Source organism: Bombina bombina, chromosome 1, assembly GCF_027579735.1.
Source record: "Bombina bombina isolate aBomBom1 chromosome 1, aBomBom1.pri, whole genome shotgun sequence".
NCBI classification, from domain to species: Eukaryota; Metazoa; Chordata; class Amphibia; order Anura; family Bombinatoridae; genus Bombina; species Bombina bombina.
In genome coordinates this window covers 1,255,114,803-1,255,131,157 of record NC_069499.1, presented here as the reverse complement: position 1 = coordinate 1,255,131,157, position 16,355 = coordinate 1,255,114,803, and the positions used below count along the sequence as shown (strand labels likewise).

General features: G+C 40.6%; 1 protein-coding gene across 1 annotated transcript in view; it reads right to left on the bottom strand.

The window, feature by feature from the left end:
• Window positions 1–12,525: 12,525 nt before the first annotated feature.
• The window catches only part of ATP2C2 (ATPase secretory pathway Ca2+ transporting 2), a 337,340-nt gene continuing 333,510 nt past the window's right edge, over window positions 12,526–16,355 (bottom strand). The window contains exon 28 of the mRNA XM_053719160.1: window positions 12,526–12,950. Within this exon, the coding sequence (XP_053575135.1) occupies window positions 12,832–12,950 (119 nt within the window). The 3' untranslated portion in view covers window positions 12,526–12,831. The remainder of the gene's footprint in view (window positions 12,951–16,355) is intronic.

Sequence of the window (16,355 nt, the reverse complement as noted above, 5' to 3'; positions counted from 1 at the left end):
ACTTGTGGAGTACAATCCATACTGCGTTTTCCCCAAAAAATGTGCTGCCCTATTTGGATAGCCTGAGTAAGTTTATTCAGTCTTTCTGTATTTCCACAGGTCCATGTGAGGGATGGCATCCTCTCAAACCAGGTGAGCTGTCCTACTGCCGGACAGATAAATATTAAGGTAAGTGACAGTTTTATTTTTCTATGTAAGCAAGGAAAAATTTGGCACTTATTCAGCTGAAACACTGCAGGGGGACATTGTCAGCTGTAGGACCGCCCCTTTTAGGGAGGTTCTGATTCTTTGATGTCAGAGTTCTTTTTTGGTGCTTTTCTTCACTTCCTGTAGAGTGAGGTTTGTATATTTCAGATGGCTCTGCTGTTTAGAAGGCTTCTTCCTGTTTTTGCTTCTCTGGAATCCGGATTGCAAACAGGATCGTTTTTTTCCTCAGTTTGCTGCAGGTTGCAGGACAGGTAGGGCACCTCAGCAATTCTGCTGAGGTGTAGAGTGTTGCCTGGGGTATGTTTTCTTGATTTGGTAAATTAAAAGGGAACATTTATTTAAGAACGTTTTTTTGTTCTGTCTTATATCCTTTGTTAAAAGATAAAAATAAAAAAAAGTTATTTTTTTTAAATTTATTTTGTTGTATTATGGATCAAGAGGCTGTGCAGGATGTTACCTGTAGCTTATGTTTTGATGCCCAGGTGGAACCCCCAGTACTTTTTTTGTTCTTCATGTATTGAAAGAACTTTAGCTTATAGATATATACTTTTTGACCCTGAGCCATCATTAGCTAAGGCGGATGCTGTTCAGGAGCCTCCTGTTTCAGATGTGCCGCAGCTGTCTCCTCAAGCGTCCCAATCCTATTCATCTGCACATGCAGTGCCCTGCATTTTCTCTCATGCTCCATCTGGGGTTACTTTGCAAGATATTGCTGCCCAGGTATCCTCAGCGGTAACTGAGGCGCTGTCTGCTTTTCCCATGCTGCAGGGAAAACGCAAAAGGAAGTTTAAAGAATCAGTAAGTAAGGTTTCTGATCCTGAAGTGGCTAATCCAAAGTATTTCCTCTCATAAGTCTGAGGATAAAGATTCTTCGGGTGCATTTGAGGGTGAAATCTCGGATTCACGCAGTATAATTCCTTCTACTGATGCTGAAGTTGTGTCCTTCAGATTTAAGCTAGAACACCTCCTCTTGTTACTTAAGGAGGTTTTGGCTACCTTGGCTGACTCGGATACTACTATCGTTCTTAACCCTAAGAAGTCTAGTAAGCTGAACAAGTATTTTGATGTTCCCTCTGTGATGGAGGTATTTCCTGTTCCAGACCGTGCTTCTGAGATTATTGCATGGGAGTGGGAGAGACCTGGTATTCCTTTTTCTCCATCTCCTATTTTTAAGAAAATATTTCCTATAGCTGACTCTATTAAAGAGTCGTGGCAAACGGTTCCTAAGGTGGAAAGAGCTATTTCCACTTTGGCTAAGAGGACCACTGTTCCCATAGAGGATAGTTGTTCTTTTAAGGATCCAATGAATAAGAAATTGGAGGCATTATTAAAGAAAATGTATGTTCACCAAGGTCTTCAATGGCAGCCTGCGTTATGTATTGCTACTGTTACCAGCGCTGCAGCTTACTGGTTTGATGCCTTGTCTGATTCTATTCAGACAGATACTCCTCTTGAGGAGATCTATGACAGGATTAAGGCTCTTAAGTTAGCCAATTCCTTTATTACGGATGCTTCCTTACAGGTCATTAAACTGGGAGCAAAAATGTCTGGTTTTGTGGTTCTAGCTCGCAGAGCCCTTTGGTTAAAATCCTGGTCTGCGGATGTTTCTTCTAAGTCTAAGTTATTAGCTATTCCCTACAAGGGTAAGACCTTGTTTGGGCCAGGTTTGGCTGAAATTATTTCAGATATCACAGGAGGAAAGGGATCTTTTCTTCCTCAGGATAAGAAGAATAAGCAGAAAGGGCTTCAGGGTAATTTTCGTTCCTTTCGTAACTTTAGAGGTAAACCCTCCGCTTTCTCTTCCAAGCAGGAACTATCCAAGTCTTCCTGGAAGTCTGGTCAGTCTTGGAACAAGGGGAAACAGTCTAAGAAACCTGTAGCTGACTCCAAGTCAGCATGAAGGGTCGGCCCCCGATCCATGAAATAATTAGTAGGGGGCAGGCTTTCTCAATTTGCTCAGTTTTGGATGCGAGATGTCCCAGACCTGTGGGCCCTGGAAATTGTATCTCAGGTTTACAAGATCGAATTCAAGACTTTTCCTCCCAGAGGCAAGTTTCTTCTCTCAAGATTATTTGTAGACCAGATCGAGAGGCGTTCTTAAATTGTATTAAGGATCTTTTTGCCCTGGGAATTATAGTTCCAGTTCCTCTACAGGAACAGGGTCTGGGATTTTATTCAAATCTGTTTGTGGTTCCAAAGAAAGAGGGGACTTTCAGACCTATTTTAGACCTAAAGTGTTTAAACAAGTTCCTCAGAGTACCGTCCTTCACGATGGAGACTATACGTTCCATTCTTCCTTTGGTTCAAGAGGGTCAGTTTATGACAACCATAGACTTAAAGGATGCGTACCTTCATGTTCCCATTCACCGGGATCATCACAAGTTTCTAAGGCTTGCTTTCTTAGACAATCATTTTTAGTTTGTGGTTCTTCTATTCGGCCTTGCCACAGCTCCCAGAATTTTCTCAGAGGTACTGGGGGCTCTTTTGGCAGTGATCCGATTTTGGGGCATTGCAGTAGTGCCTTATCTGGATGACATTCTGGTTCAGGCAACAAGCAAACTGTAATACAGAGATCTTGTCTTTTCTTCACTCTCACGGTTGGAAGGTGAATCTGGGAAAGAGTTCTCTGATTCCAGCCACAAGAGTAGTGTATTTAGGGACCATAATAGACTCCCTACTAATGAAGATATTTCTGACAGAGGTCAGAAAACAAAGATCTTCGGCTCTTGTCTTGTCCTTCAGTCCTCTCCTCGACCGTCAGTGGCTCTATATATGGAAATAATTGGTCTAATAGTAGCTTCCATGGACATCATTCCATTTGCTCGGTTCCATCTCAGACCTCTGTAGTTATGCATGTTAAGGCAATGGAACGGGGATTATGCGGATCTGTCTCCGCAAATAGTTTTGTATCTGGCGACAAGGAACTCTCTTCTGTGGTGGTTGTCTCAGGAACACCTCTCCCAGGAAACTTGCTTTCGCAAACCTTCCTGGGGGATCGTGACCACGGATGCAAGCCTTCTAGGTTGGGGAGCAATTAGGGGGTCATTGAGGACTCAGGGTCTTTGGACTCGGGAGGAGTCAGTTCTCCCTATAAACATTCTAGAACTGAGAGCGATTTTCAGTGCTCTGCTGGCCTGGCCTCAGTTTTAGATTTTGTCTGTTGGTCATTTTAATTGCATATCACCCTGTTTTTTGTGTTCTATTTGGGTTGTGGATTATTTGTCACTGTGAAAAAAGATGTTCATTTTATCCCGGCCTTATTTCTCATTACTTGTGGGCTCCACAGCTTGGGTTTTAGTTTTTCTGGGTTTTAGTTCCCAGAAGTAATGGATTGTGGATTCTTACCACCTGTATGAATGAAAACATAATTTATGCTTACCAGTTGTTTTGGTTTATTTATTTTCTTTTCCCTGCTGCTAATTTCTTGTTCTTATTACATTTCCTACTTCTTTTGCTTGGCTATACGTCAGACCAATTTACCAGTGAGGTGGGAGGGGTTTTATAAAGCTCTTGGGGTTTGGGAATCTTTGCCTTCTCCTAGTTGCCTCCTCCTCCTAGTGGCAGGGAAGAGTAATTCCCAGGAGTATTGGATCGTGGACTCTCACCACTATGAATTAAATTAATTTATCAGTTAAGCATAAATTATGTTTTTAAAATTGGTCCCCAGAGCTACTCTTCAATCTCAAAGTGAGATCTTATCAGGGATTTATATAGTGGCAGAATGATACTTAAGATACTAGCATGTATTAAAAGGAATTGATGCAAGGAAATAATTTCCTTAAAAAGAAAATTCATGTAGCCTGGCTTGGGTATGGACTCAATTGTTTAGCACATGTATCAATAAATCTTGAAAAAATAATTTTATTTTTTTTTGCATTTTCTTCTTCATGTTCAGAATTATAGTAAATGAAGTTTACTTATGTGTTCTGCACAAGTAATGTTAGTATGTGACGTTTGTGACTTTTTTTGTTTTTGGTGGGGGGGACATTTTGTCTATTTCAGTCTATACGTGAACAAGAGACAGTTAATGCATTTTGTCTATTTCAGTCTATATGTGAACAAGAGATAGTTAATGCATTTTGTCTATTTCAGTCTATACGTGAACAAGAGATAGTTAATTCATTTTGTCTATTTCAGTCTATATGTGAACAAGAGATAGCTAATGCAAACTTATGCTTTGTCTTGATGGTATATTAATCACCTCCAGCTTTTGTGTAAAAATTGTGTTTGTTTCATACTCCCTAGTAGAGGCCATACTATAAATTCTGTAACCTATTTTTTTTCTGCAATGCTTTAAATCAATAGCTGGTATAATCAATATGCCATATTTTTTAATAAAACCCAGGTAGCAGAATTTCCTTTTTGCGCTCACTAGGGAGTGTGGGACAAGAACAAAAGTAATGTCCATTTAAATCCCCAGGAACTATATATCAATTCCATAGGGCTAGATTTATGAAGCCACATTCACAGCTTTTTGGGCAATGTGGAGCAGGTTAGCATAAACAAGCTTTCTGCCATATATTTAAGAAGCAGGAACTGCTTCTTTTTCCTCTCTGCCACCTCAGCGGTAGTGAGATCAATTGCCCAGACACTAATTCATTCAGGGTCATTGACATGCCCTGCTGTAGTGCAATAGGTTGCGCTCGAGTAGGGGAAGCATTGCACGAGTAACCTCTAACATCGCAAATTGGTGATTGCAGACGGACATGTTCACTACTTGCGAACCTGTCTGCCTGCAAAGATGGTACATTTTGGCCATGGTAAATATGTCACTTTCTGCCAGTTTGAACAATTACAAATAAATTACCACAACAGTCTTTTTCTTATTTATTTTTTCAACATAGTAGGCATATGCATTGTCAGTTTCATTAGCTGCCGAATACAGAAGGCATTCAGCTCTTTTCATAGCCGGATTTCTTCTTGTGTGCAAATCCAGATGTTAGTAACCCTTGCTCTGTTCTGAAATAGCTTACTTTAGCCTTCTGCATGTAGTTTAAATGCTTTTTACCAAAGCTAGTCATGTAGGTAAAAATGCAAGTGAAATGTGCCACATGAAAAGTGCATTTTGCTAATGGAATCATGTCAGGAAGCAAAGTGCTTAAAAGTACCTTGTTTTTGCTAGTATAGGAACAGGTGTCCTGCATTTAATATCTTAGTAAACATGAAAGGCACTTGTGAAGCCAACCTGAGCAATTTTTTATTTATACAGGAAATTCTGTGTTAAAGGGACAGTCTATAGGGAGAGAAAAAAAAGGGGGGGGGGGGAGAAAACATAAAAACTTAAGAAAAATACCCAAAGAGTAAAAAATAAAAACCAACATAAAACAATGTAACCCATATCCATTATCATGAATCTAACATATCACATACATTGTTCAGATACTTGTAGCAATAACAGTGGTGTATACGAGAGGTTATAGTAGTAAGAAAGTACTTGGGCTTTGAGGGAGCTGTTCCTCGCTATGTCTCCGCTCTGTAGAGAAATGAAAGATTTGAGGTGTTGCGATCAGCGAAAAAAACACACGGTCTTAGACGTACTGCTGAAGACTCCTCTCCATCGGCATGTAGGTGAATCGATCCTCACTTAGGCAACAACAATTGTATTTCAGCCTCAGGGACACTGAACCCAAATTTTTTTTTTTTCGTGATTCAGAGCATGAAATTTTAAGCAACTTTCCCATTTACTCCTATTATCAAATTTTCTTCATTATCTTGGTATGTTTATTTGAAATGCAAGAATGAAAGTTTAGATGACGGCCCATTTTGGTGAACAACCTAGGTTGTTCTTGCTGATTGGCGGATAAATGAATCCACCAATAAAAAAAGTGCTGTCTAGAGTTCTGAACCCAAAAAAAGCTTAGATGCCTTCTTTTTCAAATAAAGATAGCAAGAGAACAAAGAAAAATTGATAATCGGAGTAAACTAGAAAGTTGCTTAAAATTGCATGCTCTATCTGAATCACGAAAGAAAAAATTTGGGTTCAGTGTCAATTTAATGCAACAAAAGTGAATACACTAGTGATCACTAACACACAAGTTACATCATTAAAAGATTTCCAATTTGCCTAATTGCATGAATATAGTTATAAAATGACCTGTGAACACCAGAACTTTCTCAGTTTTGGACATAAGGGCTGTATCTATCTGCATGTCTGTATCATGGCTTCACATGGAAAAGAATTGCCAGAGGAATTGAAAAATCTGATTATGAGACTTCACAAAGATGGAAAACGATACAGGAAGATCAGTGACCAACTAAAAATCAGTTGAAATACAGTTACAGCAGTATTCAATAGGTATAGAAATAGCCTCCTAAATAGTCTTCCTAAAATGATGCAACGGACCATGCGCTACTTGCACAATCTACCACTTAGAAACAGACGGTTAAGTGCTTCAGACTTGGCTCAGGGGTTATCAATGGAAATTAGAGTCTCTGTGACAGCTCAGGCAGTGCAAAGAACATTGCATAATGTCAAACTCTATCAAACTCTATGGACGGCGTCCAAGAAAAAACCCTTGCTTGCTCTTTGGATCAATACTGCATGATTAAACTTTGCTGAACAGCATGAAAAGAAGACTGATGAATATTAAAAGCACATTTTTTGGCCAGATTAGGACCACGATAAATTTGTTTGGCTCAGATGGGGTTCAGCAGGTTTGGCGTGAACCTGGCCAGGATTATTACAGTGAATGCATAGTCCCAACAGTGAAGCACAGAGGTGGGAGTGTGATGATATGGGACTACATAGGTGTGACAGACCCTTCTGTCAGGACTGAAGGAGTTAATTGTGTTTAGCTAAGAAACTAATTTCCAAAGACAGAGTTGCTGGCTCCAGCTATAATCTAATTAGTGCTAAGCATTCTATTGTTTGATCACCTCCAGAGAGAAAACGCCTAAGTGATAAGAAGGGCCAAGAGTGTCTTGTGGTTGAAGTGTTTAAGTAATATAATCCTATTGTATCATGTCAAAGGGCTTGTTCCCTCCATGTAATGTACAACAGCCTTTCAACCCCCATCTGGGGGGGGGGGGGGGGGGGTTCAGACCTGCATAAATACTAGGCATAGCCTTTTAATAAATATCATTCTGTTTTAAACCTGAAAACTGGCTTGGTTGTGAATTGCTGATTCCCTATGCAGGACATTGTTCATCTGGTATTAACCTTGGTATCCTGTTGGTACTGTAACATTGGTGGCAGCGACGGAATGAACCTTATCGCCCAGAAGAGCAACTACACAAGCCAGTAACCTCAGGAAGAGGGGGATTATTACAATACTGACTAAGATGGAAAAGAGAAAAGTAAATTTTGCAGCTTTTAAAAACTTCCTGGAAACAGAAGGAGAGATTGATAGGTACCTTGCGGATTTTGAGAGGCAATGTGCACTACACAAGGTACCCGCAGAGGACTGGGTCACGATATTATCTGGAAAATTATCCGGCCGGGCCAGAGAGGCTTTTCGGGCCATTCCAGATGAGGAAGTCAGGGATTATAATACTGTAAAAGAGGCTCTGCTCTCCAGGTATGCGGTTACACCGGAGGCATACCGGAGGCGGTTCAGAGACACTGTTAAAGTAGCTGGAGATTCCTACCTTGAGTGGGCATGTAAGGTGCACCGCACAGCAGCTCACTGGATAGCGGGGTGCCAAGCCGTATCTGGGGAAGAGGTGCTGCAGCTATTCCTGTTGGAACATTGCTTCGACAAGTTACCCGCAGGAGTTCGAGAGTGGGTTCGGGACCGTAAACCCTCCACCCTGCAGGAAGCGGCTCGCTTGGCAGATGAGTATACGGATGCCCGCAAACTGGACACTGCTACCACTAAGCCCCCTGCTAGAGTGGAGTACAGACCCCCAGTCACCCCAGCAGCTGCCAGTTACCAAACCCCGGCGCACCGCTATACCACACGGCCTCCGGCCACGAACTACCCTCAGAGAGCCCTGTTCAATTTGCGGGGCTACTCACAACCGATTCGATGCTTTGGATGTAAGCAACTAGGGCACAAAAGACCAGAGTGTCCCCTAAACGCAGCGAACCAAGCGCAGTCCTGGAGAAGACCTGCCGGCGGAATCCCACGTAATCCTCAGCCTGCGGCCCGCTACGTAGAGGCGCAAGAATGCTGGAGCATCCTACATGAGGCAGACCTTGTGCAAGCTGCCCACCGGAATAACCGGCAACTGGTTAAAGTGAATGGGAAGAAGGTCAGTGGTCTACGGGATACTGGTGCTACCATGACCTTGCTTCAAAAGAACTTGGTGTCTGAGAAACAGTACACTGGAGACACTGTGGCTGTGAGGGTAGCAAGGGGCGATGTGTTCAGCCTACCTGTTGCCAGGGTACATTTGGATTGGGGAGTGGGCGCTAGACCTGTGAATGTGGGGGTCAAGAAGGACTTACCTGCTGATGTTCTTCTTGGAAATGACTTGGCCCCCCTTGTTTCTGCCTACGCTCCTATGGGTCCCGCTGATGTTAACTCTGTGACTACCCATGCCCAGATCCGTGCAGCAGAGACTGACCCACCTGCTGCTAAGCCCCAGGACGCTGAGCTCAGTAAATCTCTATCCGCTATTGATATGTGGAGGTCCCGTTACAATGCGCTGATGAAGGAGAAGAGGAGCGCAGATGAAAAAGCACGTTTAGAACGTGAATCTCTGCTAGACAAGCTGCACCGACAGACTGCAGAAAACACCAGCTTGAGAGTGGGACATGAAACCTTAAAGACAAACTTAGCGACACTTGAGGAGAAGCTGACGCTGGCTCATAGTGAGGTGCAGCAACTCAAGGGCACCCTATGTCAGTATGAAGGGATTGTGGATACCTATAAAGAGCAGGTACAGAAAACTCGTAAAGAAGCTGATGGGATTTTGAAGGACTGTTTAGCCCTAGTCTGGGCACTGAGGAAGTTGAACCCTTCTTTGTATGGACAGGAATTCTCTTTCATAACGGGAATACAGATGGATTGTCCTGGCAAACTGACATGCCTACCACCTCCTAGTCCGGTCATCCCCAGGTTGACCCGCCAAAGGGTCAAGCCGGGTCTGCCGGAGTGTTCCACAACGGGGGAGATATGTGACAGACCCTTCTGTCAGGACTGAAGGAGTTAATTGTGTTTAGCTAAGAAACTAATTTCCAAAGACAGAGTTGCTGGCTCCAGCTATAATCTAATTAGTGCTAAGCATTCTATTGTTTGATCACCTCCAGAGAGAAAACGCCTAAGTGATAAGAAGGGCCAAGAGTGTCTTGTGGTTGAAGTGTTTAAGTAATATAATCCTATTGTATCATGTCAAAGGGCTTGTTCCCTCCATGTAATGTACAACAGCCTTTCAACCCCCATCTGGGGGGGGGGGGGGTTCAGACCTGCATAAATACTAGGCATAGCCTTTTAATAAATATCATTCTGTTTTAAACCTGAAAACTGGCTTGGTTGTGAATTGCTGATTCCCTATGCAGGACATTGTTCATCTGGTATTAACCTTGGTATCCTGTTGGTACTGTAACAATAGGCTCAGATGTGCACAGCTACATGCTGAGGTGCTCTGACCAACAGATAAGATATCCACAACAAAAGGCAAGGTGGGCACTTCCAAGCGATTAAAACATAATATTTAATGTTCACATTTAAAACGCTGTAAAACCCATGTGACGCGTTTTGGCTGTATTAGCCTTACTCATCTTCCAGCACCGGCATTTCCTCAAGCCTGAGAATCAGAGAAAATATGGAGCAAGTGGAATTGCTTTTTGTTGTCTCTCATTCCTGTGTCCCTACTTTATTCCCCCAATGCTGCAAGCTGTGTAAGAGATTTGTGTAATTTTTATGTCAAATATATTTGTGGTAAAACTGAAAGTAGCTCTATTAGATATTCCCATTTTCAATAATTAATGGGAGTTTTATACCGATTGAATTTCACCTATCACAAACAGGGGCTGATTTAACAAGCTGTCAATCAGCCCCATGCAGCTGTTTCAGCGCGAGCCTTCAGTTCACCATAACTGCTTGTGCAATGTTAAATGCTGACAGCATATGCTGTCAGCATTCAGCGATGTTTGTCGGACATGATCCGCTGAGCGGATCATGTCAGACAGACACCTGATAAATTGGCCCCGTAGTTGCTATTCAGTGTTTCTTCGCTTTCTTTGTTTTTATATATTGTTGCCTTTTCTTTCCGATTGTGTGTTTGCTGTGTTTTAATATTTTGCCCTAACATCTGTGTTTTTTTACATAAATTGTTGGTAATTTTTGTATTCTTTATTAAACAGTTTTGCTCAGGGTTGTGCTTTCTATAATCTATTTTTTCATATTCACTACTTCAGCTATTGTGTATAACATTTTGATTACATTTTTTACTATTTGGGCCAATGGATGTGTGTTGTCTGTGTGCTGGAAATATGGAGCATGCTTTTAATGTAGTAGGACGTTCAGCACTAATATTGCAAAATTGGTTTAACATTAAATTAAATGTAATACAAATGTTGTGTACATCCAACTAATGTCCTTCACAAAAATACTGGATGAGCAATAGGTGACTCAGTACAATGGGTTTGCTGGGTTACACAATGACCCTCCCCAAAGATCTACCTTAGGTTCCAGCCTTTCCCCCACTATTATATATATATATATATATATATATATATATATATATATATTGCATATAATATTTCCCAATTGAGCAGTGATCTTGTTACCTTGGATGCCAGTTACATACAAATAATGTTACCACTTTGTAAGAGCAGTTATTTAAACCTCCCTAGACTTATCCCAGTGGCTACACATATCACCCACATAGCAGTGTGTTCAGTATTTTTGCATAGATTTTACTGGACTGTCTGGCGGAATACTATGGACACCTGCCAACCCTATGAGTAGGAAGTACCTATAAGCCAATGAACATTAATAGGAAGTGTGGTTTTACATTTTTTTATTTAATACTAAGGGCTCAATTTATCAATCATGGGAGGACAGGGGTGTATATATTCGCCCATGACCACCCAAGCTCTCCTCTGGCGGGCAGCAATCTGCTATCATAATTTAACATTGCACACAAGAGCTATTTTGCACTTGCGTGCAATCACGCACCCTGGCTGTGCACAGCCTATCACGCGGGGGCAGGAGCTGTCAATCTCTCCGGTCGGATAAGACCTGGGAGATTGAAATTGAGATTGAATAGGGTAGGGAAGCAGCGGTCTGATGACCGCTGCTAGATACATCCTGACTGCAGGTTCTCTTGTGAGAAGAGGAGAAGGCCTTGATAAATCGAGCCTTTTGTAAATGTAACAACAGGAAGTACACAACTGATACTGTTATATTAGTTTAAATTTAAACACTAAAGATACTACAAATCTATTTGTATAATCCTGCAAACACATAGTTGAATTATCGCTTGTGACTACCCATCAATCGACAGCAGTGGACCAACCCATAGTACTTCAACTATGTGTTTAATACCTCCACAGAGTTAAACAAATAGAGTTACATGGTCGCTAGTGATAACTTTACATGCTCTAATGAATTGGAGCATGACATTTTTCACTATAATGGCACTTACATTACGTTTTACACATTTTCATGCCTAAATATTAAATTGCTGCTCTTTTGTAAGGATGACAGAGTCTCCTTAAAGGGACATCGGATAGAGCATATATTTTTAAACAACTTTCCAAATTACGTCTATCATATATTTTGCTTCATTATCTTTGTATCCTTGGTTGAAGGAGCAGCAATTTACTAATGGGAACTAGCTGAACACATTTGTAAGCCAAGAGTTATATATGTGCAGCCACCAATCAGCAGCTAGCTCCCAGCTCCTGAGCCTATATATGTATGCTTTCCCACAAAGGATACCAAGAGAACAAAGTAATATAGATAATAGAAGTAAATTGGAAAATTGTTTCAAATGCTATGTTTTATCTTAATCATAAAATAAAAAATCAGGTTAAATGTCTCTTTAAACAGAAGAAATACTGTACCTCCAGGAAGTTTTGTTATAAATGGTGAAATAGATGAATTTATTAAGCTGTGAATTGCCCTATTATTCCAGCCAGCATCCACAGCTTCTGCATCTCTCCCTCACCTCAGATGTCACCCTGGACTGATCTTACAGGGGTGATTGACAAGCCCTGCTCTCACTTGATTGGTGAAGGCTTCCTGCTCTTTGTGATCCCAGAAGGACAAGCCACCAATAGCAACTAGTTCCCAGCTCATGAGCCTACCTAGGTATGCTTTTCAACAAAGGATATTCTCTATCTGAATCATGAAAGGAATTCTTTGGGTTTCATGTCCCTTAAAGGGTTTACACATCTAACAGCTGTGATAAAACAATCCACAACAATTTAAAAAATAAATGATTAGTCTTTATTTTGAAATGATTTAAAAAGTAAAAAAAAAAAAAAAATGACAATGTTTGAGGGTTTGTTTTTCAGCTGATCCAAAAAATGTGTTATGTATTGTTGTAAGTCTTTCTGATAATCATGCCTGGTAATTGTTTTTTTTCTTCCATAAAACACAGACGTGTCAATTTTACATAAATACGTAAAATAGCATACAGCATTGCCAAGTGACATTAAAAAAAAATCACATCATGGGGTCACAGTGTCGGGAGGAACAGGTTGACAAGGATATACAGGTAGCCCTCTTGTTAAATTTCTTCTTCAAGAACCTTGACTGTCTTTTTTCTGCAACAGTGAATCTCACAGATTTTTATTAGTTCTGACACTACGAATACTGAAGATGCAAGTCCAGTTAGAAACAGCAGATCTGTGGGAAAAGAGAAAATGTGTCAGTTTTTTTTTTAACAGGTAGTTATGTGATTTTGTGTCACCTGGAGAAAACTGTAAGTTTTAGGTTTGGGTTAAAGATAGAAATCAAGTTTAAAGACACATAACAATAATTTGTATATGTATATTATATATTAGCAATTAAGCCCTGCACTCCTACATATTTGAATACAAACAAAGGCCTAGATTACGAGTTGTGCGTTAGGGTTAAAAAGCAGCGTTAAGCGGTCCTAACGCTGCTTTTTAACGCCCGCTGGTATTACGAGTCTTGCAGGTACAGGTGTACCGCTCACTTTTTTGGCCAGACTCGGAAATACCGCAAATCCACTTACGTCAATTGCGAATCCTATATTTTCAATGGGACTTGCATAGCGCCGGTATTACGAGTCTGACCAAAAGTGAGCGGTAGACCCTCTCCTGTCAAGCCTGGTACCGCATTTTAAAGTCAGTAGTTAAGAGTTTTACACTACAAGGCCGTAGCATAAAACTCTTAACTAAAGTGCTAAAAAGTACACTAACACCCATAAACTACCTATTACCCCTAAACCGAGGCCCCCCCCACATCGCAAACACTAAAATACATTTTTATTTTTTTATTTTAATATTTTTATTGAGGAATTATACAAAATACAAGTCTCACATAGTCATTTAGGAAATAAATCTTACTCATAAAACAGACAATGTGTTAGGAACATGAACAAAATGCTTAAACATAAATCCTCTTTTTAGTCCCTATATATAAAGGTTAAGACCACTCTTGGATCTTTTTTTTTTTTATTTTTTAAATATTTTTATTGAGGATTAAGATAAACATACAGAAAATCTGACATGTAATATTACAACAAAAAGCCAACAGGTGATATATTCCATGTCCATGGGATGGCATATGAGCGAATAAATGTATACATAGGTAGAAAAATAAAATACAGTAACTCAGCCATTATATCAAAGCAATTATAGTATAATAAAATAAATCATAAAATTATCCAATACTAATCCTCAAGTTTCTACCTCCTGTGATACAAATGGAGCCACTTTTGGGCTTCCAATACAGAAAAGAAGAAATTTACAGGAGGGATGTATTAATATCAGGTCCCATATAGACCAGTTACAGGCTATCATAACATAGTTACCAATTTTATGCCTTATACTTCAAATATTTATATCACTTTTGGGCCTTCAAATCATAATTTAAACACAGCTGATATATTCAGTTTATATAAAAGAAGTATTTATGATCAGCTATAGAGGACTAAGATACTGTAAACCAGCCATAAGGAAGGGTCAGTCATACCACACCATACCCACATATGTGGAGGAGACTGTAAAAGTAATAAGGTGAGAGATATAGAGCTGCATAACTGATAGGATGTAAATAAATACCAATTGCTCTTAAGAACTAAGCCAGAAAGCTCTAAGCATATTTGGAATCACCCCACGAGGGTTGCATGGGCATACTTACTGGGGCTTATTGGAGAAGGGGGCAAATAGATATTAAGACTTCTGCACTAACTACGATATTACCATATACCCTGACATTTAATAGTGGATATCTTTAGTCTATGCCTACCGTGGAGCCCAGGGCTGGAGCCCAAAGATACATATAGCCAAGATTATACATAAGTACACATGAGACCAATCAAATATGTTAAGGTATATAAAGAAAACAGTCTGAACATCATTTAAGCAAATTAGAGCAAACTAAACATGATACAAAAAACAAAGAACTAAAACTATTAAACTGCAATATCATCTGGATTATGATCCATTACTCGTTATAGGGTATTTAGGGAAGTCCCCAGCAAATATCAGCTTAGCTGAGCAATGGAGTCCGGCATTACCCAGCGCTTAGTCAAAATTTTAACCGACCCCAGCCGGTTCTTGAACGCTGGGGCAGCGGTAGCTCCACAATTGAAGTCCTATGTAAGCTCCATATAGTCGCAACCTGCCATCTACGGCTCCACTAATTCTCTTCAGGGAGGCTGGGTATACTAATAGGATTCCGTTTTGCGTGGCCTTATCTTTGCGGAGTGTCCCCCCACTGGCAGTTAGTGTCTCATCTACCATCCAGTAGTGTCTGCGGATTATCGCAATATCTTTAATTGTGGTACTCACAAGGCGGTAGCTGGTATTTCCATATTTAGCATAAGGCAAGATCAGGTCGTTGTCAGAGATACTCTTGGGTCCGGTCAGGACGGTATCTCCTATAGTCCGTGTCTCCTGCTCGCCCCATGCTGCCAATATGACTCTCTGTGTCTCCCTCTGGATTGTTGGGGGGTCCGGAGTATATGTTGGCTTGAGAGTTGGAGACGGGTACGCAGAAACCGGCTCAATTTTATGCTGGTCAGCTCTCTGCATCTCTGTGATGTCGTCTCTCTCTGAATCTTGGCAGCAGAAGTCTATCTTCACATTGCGATCGGTTACAGACTCCTGGCAACTCAAGGTACAGTCGGGAGTACCCTGGCTCAGTGGTCTCAGTGCGTCTCCTATGACTTTGTGCATCTGAATCTCAAAGTCTGTCAGCATGGCCTGTATAGCATAATATAACCCGTCCATGGCTGGATTATTCAGTATAGTACTCGATAGGGTATAAAGCAATAGGCAGTGGCCCTGTGCTCTAGAAATTGATGACAGCGTATATAGCTGTTTTGCCTGATATTTCAGGAATCGGGAGGGTAAATGAGGATGCGGGCCAGTGTTTAGGCCTCCGCTGCGCACCTCGTTTATTCCGGTCTGCTAGGCTAAAGTTCGAAGTGTAGAGAAAAAAGAAACCTATAAATCCGTTCCTCAGGTGTTATTCTATAACTCAGCAGTGTGATAGGATTTAGGTTGTTGGTCAGAGGAGTGATAGACAGCGGATCTAACTGCTCCAGAACTCAGCTGAAATTAAAAAGCAGCCATCTTGGTCGGTGTTTGGACCCGCCCCCCCCACTCTTGGATCTTTTATGCTGATAAAGAAAACAAAAAGGGTATAGAGATTGAAAGGACCAAAGCCTAACCTGAAAATTTATCATTGGATATATAATATATTGTTCTCTGCTCTTATACAGAATACAAGGTAGTGATGGGGGCCCATGACCCAAATTAAAAGTAATATTCAAACATAAAGGTAACGGAGCAAACTAAAAATCTGATTGGTGTTGGAGTATAGGAATTATAGACCTTATATAGGAGTTTAATTGATTTCCCACTCCAAATGCATTATTAAACAGATAAATTCTAAGCGGTACAGACAAAACAATTAATCCTCATAGGCTACAGCGCTTAGGTTGGTACATTTTCATATTCATATTCATATATCCCATGTAGCAGTTTATATATGGTTTGTACTCTATTATATAAAACATTATAATCCTATAACAGTTAGAAATAAGTATTTCCCTCC